General features: G+C 42.2%; 1 protein-coding gene across 7 annotated transcripts in view; it reads left to right on the top strand.

Annotated features, from left to right (window-relative positions):
• Positions 1-17,856, top strand: part of SUDS3 (SDS3 homolog, SIN3A corepressor complex component) — a 239,545-nt gene that overhangs the window by 45,222 nt on the left and 176,467 nt on the right. The window contains exon 13 of one of the 7 annotated variants that reach the window (XM_059140986.1): positions 9,301-9,462. The exons of the other annotated variants lie outside the window; for them this stretch is intronic. Coding sequence (XP_058996969.1) covers positions 9,301-9,376 — 76 coding nt within the window. The 3' untranslated portion in view covers positions 9,377-9,462. The remainder of the gene's footprint in view (positions 1-9,300; positions 9,463-17,856) is intronic. 7 annotated transcript variants of the gene reach the window in all.

Genomic DNA, 17,856 nt, shown 5'->3' with positions numbered 1-17,856 from the left:
TTTCTTAGTTGGACTCTCTTTCTGCCCCTCCCCACCCACATGCTTGTTTGTTTTGTTTTTTAAATTCCACATATAAGTGAAATCATACAATATTTGTCTTTCTGAATTATTTTGCTTAACATAATTCTTTCTAGCTCCATCATGTCATTGCAAGTGGCAAGATTTCATTCTTTTTTGATGGCTGAATAATATTCCATCGTATCTCTATACTACATCTTTATTCGTTCATCAGTCGAAGGACACTATGGCTGTTTCCATAGTTGGGCTATTGTAGATAATGCTGCTCTTGTAGATAATGCTGCTCTAAACACCCACGTGCATATATCCCTTTGGGTTAGTAACTGTGTATTCTTGGGTGTATACCTAGTAGTGTGATTGCTGGAAACTGACAACTTCTTTTAATTCTTTTTTTTTTTTTTTAAGATTTTATTTATTTATTTGACACACAGAGACCACAAGTAGGTAGAGAGGCAGGCAGAGAGAGAGGGGGAAGCAGACGCCCTGCTGAACAGAGAGCCTGAAGCAGGGCTCGATCTCAGGACCCTGAGATCATGACCTGAGCCGAAGGCAGGGGCTTAGCCCACTGAGCCACCCAGGCACCCCGAAACTGACAGCTCCTTAAACTGAATTTCAACCAGTCCCACTGCCTTAATCCTCATTTCTAGATATACCTTTGTTTCTCATTGGGTGCTGCTAACCTAGGAGTCTTGGCTTTCTCCACTGTTAGCTTAAAATTTTATTGTTGTTGTTTTCATCTACAACTTCTACAGTTCGTTTTTTTCCTCACCTGTTGTTTCCACCAGAACTCCACCACTGTTTAAGTCCTTAAAACAGAGCAAAATAAAAACACCCTTATAGTTGTTTCAGTGGGATTTCATGGAAAAAAGAACAGATATGTATACTTAGCCAACTCTCTTTACCTCCACCCTGATGCCTTGCCTGCCCCCACCTGTCTTTGGGACCTTCTGTGACTTATTCAACATCCTCAAAACAAGGAAAGGGACACTGTCTTTCAATCCCTGTAGTTCTGAGATGATAATCTGTGAACAGGTGCAGTGGGAACATTAGTAGGTCATTTCCAAATTATCAGTATATTCTTATTTATCGCAGAGCTGCAGGTTTGTGTCTGAAAACCTGTCAGTGACCTTTAACTGCGCACTTTTGACTTCAGAACTGAGTGACAGGATTTAAGAGGAAGAATTTACATACATGCACCTTAAAGGTCCGAATGTGTTTATATAATACAATGCCTCTGGGCTTATATGTATAAACACACATCACGAAAATAAGCCTCCTTGCCAACCAAGACCCACCTTCGGACTGTGGATGAGTTGAGAAGCATGAAAAATGTTTAGCCTAAAGTCTGTTTAAATATTCATGACGTCTTCAAAGCAAAGCTGTTGGGAAAGACTAAGCCACCTGGAACACAGCTGTGATGGTACAATAAGGCAGCTCAAAAAAATCACATAGTGTCATGCCGGGCAGGGAAGAATATTCAGGTGACCTAGCCCAGGCCCCTGGTGCCCACTATAATAAAAACTATTTTGGACATGTCCATTGTTGGCAAGATAGATTAATACTTAGAGTATAGTACCATCTTGCCAGCTTGAAGATGTTTGTATTTGGGGTTATATAACTTATTTGGGATAACAAATTCCATTTATCTCCTACCTGTCCTTCCTCGGGTTTTCAAGATGGCAGTCATGTGGCGTCCTCATCACTGCTCTCCCCTTGTATGCAGAGAAGACATTACTAATCAGTCTTGACCCTCATTCTCTTTAGACCCAGATGGGAGGACTCAGAATGCTTTCTACACAGTGCTCCTTGCAGCTACTAGCAGCTGATTGGGGATGGGGTGTAGTGGCAGGCTCGCCAGATGAAACATGGAAGCCATTGCTGGTTGGTCTTTTATCACGGTCTCAGTTGAATACACATGGTTCACATTACTTTACCCAGAACCAGTCTGGGCATGGTCCCTCCAGAGCAGACGAAGATAGAATTTTCCCTTTCCTGGGCTAAAAATCACTTCAGTGATTTTGCTTCGGTTTGTGGACTCTCAACTACTATGGTCATCCTGAGTTTTGGTTTTAATTCCAAGGGTTTACGCTCTTGTGCACTCGCTTTATTCAACTGAATAGCACATTTTATCCTATCACATGCCATCCTCTTTTTACTCTACAGTGGGGGTCAGCAAACTACAACCTATAGGTCAAATCCAGCCTGCCCCCATTTTTGTAAATAAAGTTTTATTGGAGGTTTATGTCCTATCCATGACTGCATTCCTACCACAAGGGCAGAGTTGAGTAGTTGCTGCAGTAACTCTCTGACCCACAATGCCAAAAATACTTACTATCTTGCCTTTTACAAAAAATCTTTCCTGACCTCGTTCTGAACGATCACACAGGGTTCTTTTGGCTCTCTGCTGTGTTTTCTTCAGGGTATATTCAGCTCTTCTGCAAACCCACTTAATTATGGTTTCACCCAGCCTACATTTATCCCTCGTACTCACAAGGCTCTCCTGAGCTGTGTTAAATGCTCATTGCTATTCAGATATGCTGATAATAACACTTCCTACTATTTGTTGAGCACTTACTATAGCCCAAGCAGTGCTGAGCACTCTACATACGTTGAGTGAACAAAAGGAAACAAATGGCCTAGGGTGGTGCATTGCATAGGGTAGTTACTCAATTATGTTTAATTTTCACAACAACCTTATGAAGGTATCATGAAAGAATGGCTTACTCAGGGTAGCCAGGCTGGTAAATGGCAGAACTAGATAGAGTCCAACTCAATTTGGACTGACTCCACAACTTGTGACCTTTCCATTAAACTTTGTGGTTCCTTTCTATTATGTTTTTCCTGACTTGCCAGTCTGGTAATCTTTCAGGTAATTAGAATAAAGGGCACTATATAAATAAAATGTATAGACATGCATTGTGTAGTGTAATATCTCAGCTCCTCCTAACAAACATGCGGGTTGGATATCATTCCCATTTTACAGTGGAGAAACTGAGTCAGAGAGTGTCATACAAGTAGTAAGCTGTTTGTCAGCACAGTTCTAAGTTAGTATGAAGTAAGATCTTTACACCACACTGTTGTGATACCCAACTATAGTATGTGGCTGTTCAGCAGTGTCTACAATACATCGTTATAGAGCACTCACTCTAAACCGGGTACTGTGCTCAACCCATGATACTTTCTTTTTACAATGAGTTCCTCTTCTAAGGAAGACTAATTGTCTAATGTTTGTTTTTAATTTGGTATACTTGTTAACAGATATTTGGGGTCACATTCTCAACTCTCCCTGAAAAAATTGCAATCCAAGTTTTTGTTTTGTTTTGTTTTAGTTTGGTTTTTTTGTACTTTGAGTTCCTTGTCTGTGACATGGGAAATTAAAGATCTGTTTTGTTTTGTTTTCTTTTACATCTTCCAATTTTCTGTTTCTGAAATTTCCAGCAAGAGAGTTGACATTGGGGGGTGCCTGGGTGGCTCAGTTGGTTAAGCAACTGCCTTCAGCTCAGGTCATAATCCTAGAGTCCTGGCACTGAGTCCCACATCGGGCTCTTAGCTCAGCAGGGAGTCTGCTTCTCTCTCTGACCCTCTTCCCTCTCATGCTGTCTCTCACGCTCTCTCAAATAAATAAATTGAATCTTAAAAAAAGAGAGAGAGAGTTGGCATTGAACAGAAATGGCAAAGAGGGAGTCTGTGGGTAGGATCCAGCCTCTTGGCTTTTACACAGTGAATTGTAAGAAATTGAATTAATTAAAAAATTCTTAGATTAACAAATTTTTGAACTTGTCCTAAATAATGAGATAACTTGACAAGACAGTTTGTTGCCCCACATGGACACATGGCTGGAGCTGAGTAGAAGCTTCTCCCTTTGGACAGAGCACATGCTGGTAATCAGTCCTCAGCGTGCTGTTGTTTTCCTGACACTGAAGTCATGTCTGTTCTTTTTGTTGTGGTTTTTTAAATGTTCAGTTAGCCACTGCAGAATACATCGTTAGTTTTTGATGTCGTGTTCAGTGATTCATTAGTTACAAATAAGTCGCAGTGCTCTTCACAACACACTCCCTCCTCAATACCCGTTACCATGGCATGTTAGTTCTATTTAAAATATCCCATTTTAGGGGCACTTGGGTGGCCCATTCAGTTAAGCATCCAAGTCTTGATTTTGGCTCAGGTCATGATCTCAGGGTTGTGAGATCAAGCCCCTCTTGGACTGAGTACAGAGTCTGCTTGTCCCTCTCCCTCCTCCTCTGCCCCCCTTCCTGTTCATGCATGCTTTCTCTTTCTGAAATAAATAAAAATCTTCTTTTAAAAAAAGGTTTCAGGGGTGCCTGGGTGGCTCAGTGGGTTAAGCCTCTGCCTTCGGCTCAGGTCATGATCTCAGGTTCCTGGGATCGAGCCCGTTGGGCTCTCTGCTCAGCAGAGAACCTGCTTCCCCCTCTCTCTCTGCCTGCCTCTCTGCCTACTTGTGATCTTCCTCTCTGTCAAATAAACAAATAAAATCTTAAAAAAAAAAAGTTTCATTTTAATCATTTACTTTGCCCTCTGATCTTTGTAGACAGTTGAATTTGTAACTTCATTCAATCAAGCAGGAGAGATTTCAGATGGGTATAAAAAAGAATATCATCTACAAGGTGAAATGTGTTTTAGAAGCTTGATTGAACTGAATTGATAGAAAACCTTCACTTCCTGATACTGTGTATTTTTTTTTTTAAGATTTTATTTATTTATTTGACAGAGAGAGAGAGATCACAAGTAGGCAGAGAGTCAGGCAGAGAGAGCGGGGAAGCAGTCTCTGCTCAGCAGGGATGCTGAGGCAGATGTGGGGCTCGATCCCAGGGCCCTGAGATCATGACCCGAGCCAAAGGCAGTGGCTTAATCCACTGAGCCACCCAGGCGCCCCTGATACTGTGTATTTTGAAGGAATTTATTTTTACATCTGAATAGGACATTTGAAAGGAAAGTTACTTTTAATCTATACACATATGCAACTATAGTCTGTGATGTCTACCTATTTATTGAGGGCATAATATTATCTTTGTAAAGTTACAGGGGAACCATGATTGTGTTCAGATCCCAGCTAGGCATGCTGAGATGCCCTTAGTACCTTGGACAGCACCATCCCCACTTCAGCACAATTGTAATTCTTTTGCAGGGGAACTACTGTATTTAGCTGACTTAAATTCCAGCCAACTCTGAACTCTTCCTTTTTAAATGATAGTCACTCCTATAAAGGGAAACAATAAATGAGAGAATGGGTAACTACCAAAATGTCTGTTCTTCAGGACGGTTTAATTATTTCCTTTCTATACATTTTTTATTTATTTACTGCTTGTTTTAAAGGACTGAACCGTGGTAGGGTTTTTTGTTGTTGTTTGTTTTTGTTTTTTTTCCTCCATATTAAAAGTTACAAAGTATTTGCTTTTTGTTTTCTGAACTACTGTTTCAGTAGTGCCTGGAACATAGGGAGTGATCTGTAATGCTCATAGAGTGAATGTGTTCTTCTCCTATAGTAACATTTAGAGTTGCTTATCTCACTCACAAAAGGCATGGTGCTAATGGGAAAGAGGAATAGTGTTTGATCCCCTTCTGGAAAGTTTATTTATTTATTTTTTTTAGATTTTATTTATTTGACAGACAGAGACCACAAGTAGGCAGAGAGGGAGTGGGAAGCAGGCTCCCTGCTGAGCAGAGAACCCGATTTGGGGCTCAATTCCAGGACCCTGGGATCATGACCTGAGCTGAAGGTAGTGGCCCACGGAGCCACCCAGGTGCCCACCCTTTTTATGTGCTTTCTGAAATCGGCTACATTACCTCTCCCTGCCAGCTTTGTTCACTGGAATGAGTGATATAAGAAAATCAGATTCTAGCATCTTACCCCACTCCCAACACGTGTGCGCGTGCGCGCGTGCACACGCGCGCACGCACACACACACACACACACACACACACTGAAATTCAAAGTGTACTTCCCAAAAAAGACACAGCACATGTCATCAACACCAAAGTCATTCCTGAGTATAGGTCCTTGCTCAAACTCCACATTTCACAACTCATTCTTTGGCAGTAAACTGGCAGCACTTAGATCTTGTGAGGCCAAGCAGAAATCTCCTTCCCCAACCACACTACTCCACATTAATATCATTTCTCCTTCAAGCTCTTAGCACTTACTCTCTGTACTACTCACTTGGCAGGTAATCATGCACATCTCTTGTTCTGTTATTTAAATCTGGTATTTAACCTTTCCTGTGTTGGTTTCTTTACCTCTCTTCTGGATCATATGCAAATCAAGTATAAGGAAAGGTGCATATTAGTGTGGTTCCCTGAGCATAGCAAATCTGTTTCTTACTTTATCCTAGAGGTATGCTTTGAGGCAAATTTGGGTCCAGTTAGCTTATTTATGAGGTGATCCCCTTGTAAGTTAGGTGAAGGAGTAGGAAAGTGAGATAGGCAAGAGAAGAAAGACAGGCAAAAGGATGTGGTAGGGAGTGGGTTATCCCAATGGGCAACTGCACCATACTGCTGGGGACCCTCTGAGATAGCACGGTCCAGCAGAAATATAGTTCAATCCACAAATGCCAGCCACATTAAAAAGAGAAACTGATGAAATATAAATATAAATATATATATATATATAATTTAACTCAGTGTATCCACAGCAGCACTTAAGTATATAATCAGTGTAAAATACTGTGTGTTGATTGATTGAAAATCTATGGATTCCAGCCATGGCAGCCTTTTCACCATAGTTTTGCTGTCAGCATTAAGGACTGTCATATGTGGTTGTACAGGTTGAGCCCTGCATAACTCTAGGGGGCAGCACTTACCTAGACTTCATAGACTGAGATATGCGTGGTACCCTTAAAGTTGTGCAGTGCCCAACCTGCATAACCTCTCATGCGAGGGCTGTCAGCCTGTTACCTCTTGACCATAACTATGCTCATCACTTTGGGGAGAAGAATAGAAGATTGTTAGAGCAGACATATTCACTTGGGCTCAGCTCTGATATTCTGTCTTTTAAGGGTCACTGAACACTTCAAGCACCTGACACTGTTTCTTCGCAAGCCAGCGTCATAACTAATCAGTGGAAGCCAGCACTTCCAGAGCCCTACAATCACTCTGAAGGAGTCAGCTTCACACCCACAGCTAATTTTAGCATGCAGTCTGCAGAGGTACCAAGGAGTCTCTGCCAAGCACCCTTACAGACATAGCTTGGAATTAAATCACCCAAACTGGGTCTGGGAGGTGGGATGGAGCAAAGTCTGTGACCCAGAGCTTCCTCCCCAGTGGTAGGCTTCCCCACTGCCTCTTGCCCAGACCTCCCTTTCTCTGCTGGGTTTCCTCACCCACAAGGTATCTGGCTGCAAGTCTCCAAACTCTAGAGTTGCTGCTCTAGAGTTGTGAGCTCTAGAGTTGCTTGCCAGAGTTGTTTGCTCAGTTGTTGTTCCTCTGTGGTGGGTAACAGGCCATACAAAGAGAATCAAATTGGTCTGATTGGTAGCATCTAGGAAAAAAAAATAGTCAAAGCATTGTGCAGGGAGGAAGTCATGGAATTAGTTGAATACGGAATTGGAAAGCAAATCAGAAGTCAAGCATTCCAGCCATCTCCTGTTACAAGCAGGAGAATCAGAGAGGTTGAGGAGCTTTTCAGGGTCACACAGTAGGTTAAGTGGCTAATATTCCATTGTGTATATGGTCCACATTTTTTTTACGCAATTGTCTATTGAAGGGCATCTTGGCTTTTTCCACATTTAAAAAACCAGTTAGATTTTTATCATTTGCATCTGAAACCACATGACAAGTAAGCTAGCTTTGAAGCACCAATGGAACAACCTACAGATTACTTTATACCTTCAGTATCTCTAATGGTGGGATGTTCACCCTCCTCTAAGCTCAGGGAGGGGGATGTCTCTCCAGTTCTCCAGTTTGATGGGATAAACGTTGATGAGCCTAAACTTAATGTAGTGATTTTATTTTCTGGCCAATGAGTAGTTGATACAACTCAGGTGAATGAGGCCCAGGGGGAAATTTGCTATCTAGATGCTAGGGTAGGTTTTCCTCTTGGGTGCAAAGAGGTACATTTCTGTTTCCTATCTTTGTACATGGCTGTGTGGGGATGTGATGGCTGGATCTGCAGCAATAAGCTTGAGGCCATGAGGAAACAAATCTGAGGATAGGAGCTGGCATGCCAGTGGTGGTAAAGCAGAGAGATTGAAAAAGCCTGTGTCCTTGGTGTTTTTATTGAACTACTAAACTTCGTTATTTCTGGACTTTTAAAAATGTGAGACATATTATTTTTTGACCACTTTTCATTTGCTGTTGTTACTTGTAGCCAAAACCAACTTGACTGAAGTTAGTTTTTAAAATGTATTTTTAAGTAGAAAAGAGAAGTGAGAACTTTGAAATCTTACAGGGAAGACCAATATGTAAAATAATTTTATAGGGAGTTATGATAACTAAAAATGTTCCCAGACATTGTCAAATGTTCTTTAGGCTGACAGAGTTGTCCCTAGTGGGGTGAGAACCACTAAATTAGCATTAGTTCCTTCTCAGCTGTTTTGTAACAGTAGATTTGCTATATTGTTGGGATGGTCTTGAGATGTTCTTAGAGACAAAGAGTTATAGAAAATAACAGGACATGGAGAGGATGTGGAGAAATTGGAGCTCTTGAATGTGGCTGTGGGGAATGAAACATGGTGCAGCCACTGTGGAAGACAATTTGATGTTTCTTTACAAAGTTAAACATAGATGGGCACCCTGGATGGCTCAGTCAGTTTAAGCATCTGCCTTCGGCTCAGGTCATGATCCCCTGGATCCTGGGATCGAGCACCACATCGGGCTCACTGCTCAGCAGAGAGCCTGCTTCTCCCTTCCACTCTATAATCTTTAAAAAAAAAAAAAAATTTAAAAAGTTAAATCTAGAATTACCCAGTGATTCAGCAGTTCCATTCCTAGGTATGACTCCCCAAGAGTTAAAAGCAGGGACTCAAACAGATCTTTCTATTCTGATGTTCATAACATTATTTGCCATAAGTAAAAGGTGGAAGCTACCCAAGCGTCCACTGACAGATGAATGGATAAGCAAAATGTGGCATATTCTTACCATAGAATATTACTCAGCTGTAAAAAGGGGTGAAGTTCGGACAAAGGCCACAATAAGTGAATTTCATTGTGCACCTTGAAAACCTTAAGCTACATGAAAGAAGCCAGACACAAAAGGACAAATATTACATGATTCCATTTACAGCAGCCTCCTTCCCTCAGTCACAGGTTTGCTTTCTGTGGTTTCAGTTACCTGTGGCCCCCTGTGGCCTGGAAGCAGGAGATCCTCCTCCTCCCATACCATCAGAAGGTCAGGGTAGCCTGACGCTGAGTCACCATGCCCGGGTCACACACCTCACTCCACCTCATCACGCGGGCATGTTACCCTCTCACAGCATCCCAGGAAGAAGGGTGAGTTCAGTTGAGTCACAAAGTTCGAGAGAGAGCGAGACCACATTCAGAGGACTCTTTATTACAGCGTGTTGTTACACTTGTTTAATTTTATTACCCGTTATTGTGGTTAATCTCTTACTATGCCTAATTTATAAATTAAATTTTATCACAGGTATGTATGTATGTATAGGAAAAAATATATATATAGGGTCTGATAATATCTGTGGTGTCAGGCATCCCCTAGGGGTCTTGAAACAGATCTCCCATGGATAAGGGGGGACTACTATATATGAAATCTCTAGAACAGGCAAATTCATAGAAACAGAAAGTAGAGTAAAGGTTACCAGAGGCTGGCAGAGAGGAGAACGGGGAGTTATTGCTAATGGGTATAGAACTTCTATTTGGGGTGATGAAAATTTTTGAAAATAGGTAGTGGTATTGGTTGCACAACATTGCAAGTGTAATTGATGCCATCAGATTGCATGTTCACATCTGGTTACAATAGCAATCTTTATGTTTTCTCTGTGTTTTACAGAACATACACATATAAATATATAAATATCTATTAAAATTTGTTTTTATTTTACAGATACAATTATAATACATTCCTACAATAAAGAAAAAAAAATTTTAAAAACCCAGATGAGTTCAAGTCATCAACTTTTGTCAAGTTCTGTAGTGTTTGGTACAGTGTGTCACCAGGATTCTCTGGTACATGATAGAACACTGTGGGGGAGGGAAGGAGTAGGTGGGACTCAGGGACTCCTGCTGTGTTCTGGCCATCAAGATTGGAGTCTGCGGACTTCCGAGACATCCATGCTGTAGTTAGCGGTTCTGTCCAATATTTGCCGTGTATCAGGCGTCGTGCGAAGGTCTTTATACAGGTCACCTCATTGAGCTCTCGGGACAGCTCTGAAGAGTAGGTGCTCATATTGCCCCATTCTATGTGTGAATAAACTGAGGCTCAGAGAAAGGGGTAGAGCCAGTATTCGTAGAAACCCAGAGAGTTGGGACCATACGAGTCCCACGCATTTAGCCACAGGACCCTGTTTTCTGTTGCCCAAATCCCTCTTTTGGAATAAAAAGCCCATTTTGAACAAAATGAAGCTGTTAGTGGCTTCAAAGCAACTGTGGTCTTTCTGACTTCATGTTTTGTTTTGTTTTGTTTTTTTAATCACATTTCACAGAAGGATGTATTTTATCTGTTTTCCACCGAACAACATCCGTTAGATCAGGAAGGAGGCCACAGCCCGTGGGCTTTCTGGCAAGTGGGCTAGGGTTCTCCTGAGATATGAGGTTACTGTTTCCTGCTGGGCTTTAGATGGCAGTGTCTAAATTTTCCTGTCTATCTTTGAGCCTTATTGAGGGTAGGTTATGGCACTTGATAGTTTAATCTGTGTAGTCTCTAGACAAAACATGTCTCCACTTGCCTGCCAGGAAAATGTTAATTTATTCTGCTTCTGGATCTAGAGAGGTAATGAGGTAAATGAAAATGCACTGCGTGTGTGTGTGTGTGTGTGTGTGTGTGTGTGTGTATGCGCGCACACACATGTGTATTGGTTTGTACATGAGGATCTGTGTGAAGAGAAGCAAGTGAGTCTTAAATCTAGACATTTTTAGTGGAAGATTCTTGAGTCTTCTCTAAGGCTTGCAACCCTCCTTTCCCCGACATTGTATGTAGAACTTTGTGTCTGTGGTATGATTTTGTTTTTGGAGGGTGCACAATATAGTGTTCCTCAGAATGTCATCAGGGTTTTGGAGAATGTCAGTCTGTAATTTTGCGATGCCTGTTACCTGGCACGTCTTTCTTTTTGAAGAGCCACAATCATCTTAGGTACGAGTGGCACTTGATATTTAAGAAGCACCTTTATTAGGTAAGGGGCTGGATGCAGAAAGCACTAGTGGAAATTATTATTTCGAGCTTGCTAAATTTGAAGCTTGGGGGAAAAAAGAAACGAGCCAGATTGAAATAAACTTTGGCAAAAGGAGCCCGAGGACACCAATCTGCTCCTTTAACCATCAACTCCTCCTTCCCGTTCGTTCTCCGCCTTCTGTTCTGCTGCTCTAGCCCCTGCCCACCTTCTGTGCTACCGGCCTGGAACCAGCATGGGGAATGGAAAAACCAGACATTTCCACTTTATTCAGTCTGCGTCTGGCACATAGTAGGAATTCAACAAATGGTAGCTTAAAAAAGCAGACCCATCCAAATCTCTGTGAAATGGTAATTTGTTTGAGACACAGAATAAGGAGAGATTCCTGTTCTCTTAGAACCTAGGGGAGCCCGTAGACAGGCTCAGAGATTACACATTCATGGCAAATGGGAAACCGTCTGAATGTGAGTTTCTGTACTTAAAAACGAAACCAAATATAATTTGCTGCGTATTGACCACATGCCTTGTTCCATATACGATCCTTCATGTACATTATCTCCACTAAGCATCACAGCCATCCGGGACCTTGGTACTCTCTAAACTATGTTAGAGAACATAGAGTTCTTTGAGAGACGCAAGAAGTTACGATTTCGGGCCTGCTGTTCCCCCGATGCCGTGCCCTTCATGTGAACCTAGCATTTCCTCATTTGACCAGGAAAAGACTTACTGTGTGAGGAAGACTGTGAACCGAATGTTAACAAATGGGGTGTCTATCCAGTGAATGTGCCTGTCTGTAATTCACTTCGAATTGAGCAGTCTTTCTCAAACGTCACTACGTATACAAATCATGGGGGACTCTTGTTAAAATAGAGATTTGGATTCAGCAATGGGTGAAACCAGGGTGGAGTCCAAGCTCACATTTCTAACCACTTCCCAGGTGTTGCTTGCTGCTGATCTCAGACATTTTGAGTAGCCAGGGAATACAGCATTAGGTTTATAAAGGACTTGCTCATATGTGATCTCATCTGCTCCTCACCCAAGCCCTGTGAAGTAACCATTATTATTTCTACCTTTGAGATGAGGAAACAGAGTCTGATTAGAAACAGCATACATTTTCAAGGGTGAGCCATTTCTAGGGACACAATAGCAAGAAGACAGATACAGCTCTTATTTAAAGAAATTGAAAATCCATGAAGGAAGACTGTGCATAAATAAATGTGAAAGTTCTGAGCGCCTCAGTGAATGGATGAATGGCTTGAGCTCTGGGTGTTATCATTTCTCCCAGGACGAAGAGAGACAGGCTTGGGGCAGGGGAAGATGATGCATTCTTTCTTGGACATTGTGACATCCTGGTGTAGCTGCCTGGTAGTCAGTTCTGGGTCTGGAGTTGAGGAGAGAGATTCAGGGTGAGGAGAGTAGAAAGTTTGAGAACCACCAGTGCAAAGGTGGTAACTAAAGTTCTAGAAGATTAGATTCAGGATACAGAAGAACATGATGGAGAAGAATTAAAGAGTGAAGAGTCTAGAACATGCTCCTTGCTTATGTGTCTGGCCAACGGTTATGGGTTGGCAGAGGAAGAAGAGCCCATTAAAAAAAAAAAAAGACAAAAAACAAGAAGCATCTGCCTAGGAGGTAGGAAGATAGGCACAGGAACCAAGGGAAGAGAGACCTTCAAGGAAGTGGTTTATCATGATGATGGGATGAGGCAGTATCATGTGCATCCTGATGCCATGTACCAAGGAGGACACAACATCTCCTCTGTGATATTCCTGCCCCCAAATGCATATCCAGAGTCCAGTCGTAAGGAGACACCAGACATACCCAGATGGAGGGACGTTCTACAGAACTGGGCTGTACTTTCCACAAATACTTGCATCTTGAAAGACTAAGGCAGACTAAGGAACTGTTCCAGATAAAAGGAGACTAAAAAGACATGACAACTAAATGCAATATGTGGTTTTAGATTTGATCTTAGATCAGAAAAAAGTCACTCTAAAAGCCGTTATAGGAACAGCTTACAAAATTTTATTGCATTTTTAAAAGATTTATTTATTTTAGAGAGAGAGCATGTGTGAGGGCACAAGTGGGGGGAGGGGCAGAAGGAGAGAATCTTCAAGTAGACTCTGCACTGAGTGCAGAACCAGAAGCTGGGCTCAATCTCACGACCTATGAGATAATGACCTGGGCTGAAACCAAGAGATGCTTAAACAACCACCCCGGTGCCACAATTTACAAAATTTAAAATGGTCTCTTAGGTAAGAGTTGGTATAGACTGAATGTTCGAGTCCCCCCTAAATTCACTTGTTAAGTTCTACCACCCAGTGTGATGGTATTTGGAAGTAAGGCCTTTGGGAGGTGATTAGGTCATGAAGGTGGAACCCTCTTTTTTTTTAATTTTTTTTATTTTTTTTTTATTTTTTAAAGATTTTATGTATTTATTTGACAGACAGAGATCACAAGTAGGCAGAGAGGCAGGCAGAGAGAGAGGAGGAAGCAGGCTCCCCGCTGAGCAGGGAGCCCGACGCGGGGCTCAATCCCAGGACCCTAGGACCATGACCCGAGCCGAAGGCAGAGGCTTTAACCCACTGAGCCTCCCAGGTGCCCCAAGGTGGAACCCTCTTGAATGGGATTCGTGCCCTTATAAAGGAGGCGTCAGAGACCTCCCTCGCTCCCACCCCTCATTTGAGGACATGGTAAGAAGACAGCAATCTAAGAACCCGGAAGTGGCCTTTTTCAGGCACTGGATTTGCAGGCATCTTGATCTTGGACTTCCTAGCATCTAAAACAATGAGGAATAAATTTCTATTGTTTACAAGCAACCCGGTCTATGGTAGTGTCTCCCTCTCTCTCTCTCTCTTTTCTTAAAGGTTTTATTTATTTGACAGAGATCACAAGTAGACAGGCAGGCAGAGTTGTTGGGAGGTAGGCTCCCTGCCGAGCATAGAGCCCAATGTGGGCCTCGATCCCAGGACCCTGGGATCATGACCTGAGCCAAAGCCAGAGGCTTTAACCCACTGAGCCACCCAGGTGCCCCTTTATGGTAGTCTCTTAAAGCAGCCTGATCATACTAAGACAGTAGTGTTGCGTCAATATTATTTTTCTAGAATCTGATAATTGTGCTATGATGATGTAAGATCTTTGTTTTTTTTTTTTTTTTTAAGATTTTATTTATTTATTTGACAGAGAGAGATCACAAGTAGGCAGAGAGGCAGGCAGAAAGAGAGGGGAGGAAGCAGGCTCCCTGCCAAGCAGAGAGCCGGATGCGGGACTCGATCCCAGGACCCTGAGATCATGACCCGAGCCGAAGGCAGAGGCTCAACCCACTGAGCCACCCAGGTGCCCCTTTATGGTAGTCTCTTAAAGCAGCCTGATCAGACTAAGACAGTAGTGTTGCGTCAATATTATTTTTCTAGAATCTGATAATTGTGCTATGATGATATAAGATCTTTGTTTCTTTAACAAAGAAAGATCTTTGTTCTTAGGAAACATGAAGTATTTAGGAGTAAAGCATTGTGATATTTGCAACTTACATTTCCATGGCCCAGAAAAAAAGGGATAAACACATAAGGCAGGAAAAGATTAATCAGAGAATCTGGGTTAACAAGACATGGGTATTCACTTTATTATTCTTACAACTTTTCTATAGAAACAGTTCAAATTAAAATGTAAAAAAAGGAAGCACTAGAATACATATTGAGTTCTATGGAGAGGTCAGGGAACATAAGGGCCAAAAGTGTCCCTTGGATTTAGCCACATGGACTTAATCTTGAATTCATGGCACTTAAATTCTAGAAGGAAACTCATAAATGAATATATAATTACAAATTGGAATAGGGATTGGAAAAAAAAAGAATAGGGTGTGATGTGAGGGCATGGCATACATGTAATTAGTGCTTTGGTCAAACCAAGATATGAAGAAGGTCACTAGAGGGAGAGGTGAGGTCCAGGTGGATGCAGAATCAAGGAGGGTTTGGGAGAGGTTGTATTTGCACAGGATATGGAATGATGGGCAGAGGTTCCCAGAGAGGTGGAGTATGCATGTTTTATATAGGGGGAGCAAGGTTGGGCACTGAGAAATCTGGTGTGTGTAGGGCATGGAGTGTGGGGGAGGAGAGTAAGTAATGAGAGAGGCAGCTTGAGAAGGCAGGTAGGGGGTAGATCTAGAAGAACCTTGTTTTCTAGGCTGAGCACCTTGACCTTTGCCTGAAGAGATTATACCTCTCGTCTGGTGTCTCAGCCAAAAGATGGCTTCCAAACCTTCTCTCCACATAAGAAAATGTTCTACTAAATGCACCCAGGTACTCAAGCTGGAAGCCAGTGTACCCTTCTTGCCACCTACCTCCCGCAGGAGGACAGGACATACCCAAACGTCAGCAAGCCCGTCACTTCTACCTTCTAAATACGTGTCTGTTTACAATTCTCAACCTCTGCTGTAGTGCTCCTCCATTCATTGGACAACACAATATTTAACTGTATGTCAACCCCCTTCTCCAAAATTATTAAATGTCAAGATCCTTAACATGACCTGTTGGGCCCTATATGTTCTGGCTTCTGTCCTCTCTCCAGTTCTGCTTTGCCCCATCCTTCCTTGTCTTGCCTGACTCAGCTCCAAACAGTTAAGTTTATTGGGTTTTCCATCCTCTGATGGGGCAAGGCTCTATTCTGACTCTGGTCTTTGTTCTTTCTTTCTTTTCCCTCAGCCTTGGATCTCTTTTCCTCACCCTGATCCTTTACCTGGTTTACCTTTCTGTGAGTTCGTTAGGGCGGCCATGACAAAGTACCACAGCTTGGGTGACTTAAAAAACAAATGACTTTTCTTATACTTCTAGAAGTGCGAGATCAAGGTGTCAGCAGGGTTGGTTTTTTCCAAGGCCTTGGCTTTCTCCATTGTGTCCTCCTGTGGTCTCCCTCGGGGTGTGTCTATCTAAATTTCCTTTTATAAGAACACCAGGCCTATTGGGATAGGGCCCATCCTAATGACTTCATTTTAACTTAACTACCTCTTTCAAGACTCTGTCTCTATACAGTTACATTCTGAGGTCCTGGGGATAAGGGCTTCAAAATATGAGCTTTGGGGAGACACAATTCAGCCCATAACTACTCTTCTCAATGTTTCATTTGTTTGTTTGTTTTTAAAGATTTTATTTATATATTTGACAGAGATCACAAGTAGGCAGAGAGAGAGAGAGGGAAACAGGCTTCCTGCTGAGCAGAGAACCCGATGCAGGGCCCTATCCCAGGACCCCGGAATCATGACCTGAGCAGAAGGCAGAGGCTTTAACCCACTGAGCCACCCAGATGCCCCTACTCTTCTCAGTGTTTAGGTTGCAGGCTCAATGTTGCTTCCTGAGGTACTCTATTCCAAATTAGATTTCTGTTGTTTTTGTATATAGCACCCAGCTTGGTTTTTTTTCCCCTCTAATGACCATTCCATTTTGTAGTTGCGTATTCATTTATGGGTCTCCACCTAGAATTTAAGTGCCATGAATTCAAGGTCCACACCTTTTCTGGTCACTGGTATATCCCTGGTGTCTAGCACAGTTCCTGGCCCATAATAAGCAGTCAGTGCAAAATTGTTGAATGAGTAAATTAATGAAAAGTCCAGAGACTGCACAGGATCTAGCGAGTTTGTGTCTAGTTAAACTGAGACCAAAAGCATTGCAAAGAGAGATGATTCTTATCCATGTTTACAGATGTGCAGAACAAGTGATTTCACACCAGCCCTTGGCATCCCCCACTGCAGCCTTTTGGCATGAAATGTGCAAACGGTGGCTGGAAATTGATTCAAGCTCAGAGGTAGGGAGCTGGGGAGAACACATTTATAAAATTATTGCTGATATATGCCGTGACATAGCCCAGCATGACACCATGGGCCAGTGTATGACCAAAACTAATGACATTGGGCTTTTTGCTTAAAAGATAAGAAAATTCAGCCTTAAATAGGTACTCAGAACAAATTTCATTCTTGTTCAATTGTTTTTAGCTGTTTGGATTTAAACTTGATTTGAATTTGTTTTCTAGGTGGGTCCATTTAAAAAATTTAATATTTGGTAAGGTTTAGTATATCAGTGCAGTTTTCCTCTAGCTTGTGGTTCAGTCTCTGGGAGATCCCTGAGTCTCAGGCAAGATCATAAATTCCAAGAATCGTCATGCTAGAAGGTTCTAGAGAATTCTATTATTCAGTCCTCTGCTAGCAAAAGGTTGTTTGATTTGTCCAGGCAGACTGGTCATTTATTTTTATTTATTTAGTAAACACGTATTGAGTGTTTACTCTGTGCTAAGCACCACGGGTTAACAAAGAATAATAAGATATAACATCCACCCTCAAAGTTGCTCCTCGAGGACGTGGGCCAAATCTCAGTCTTGTTTTCTCTTATGTGGTGTCTGGTTCACTGCACAGTGGTATTTGTCATTTTTGGTGCCCAGCGTCAGACTCTCCATCTTATCTTTGGAAAATATCCCATTATATGAGTCTTAGTGGGAGGCAGGGCCCTTTTCCCATTAGAGGAGCTCCAACGATGAGGTCCTTGCTATCCCTGTA

Source organism: Mustela lutreola, chromosome 11, assembly GCF_030435805.1.
Source record: "Mustela lutreola isolate mMusLut2 chromosome 11, mMusLut2.pri, whole genome shotgun sequence".
NCBI lineage: Eukaryota > Metazoa > Chordata > Mammalia > Carnivora > Mustelidae > Mustela > Mustela lutreola.
This window is presented reverse-complemented; position numbering and strand designations above follow the sequence as displayed.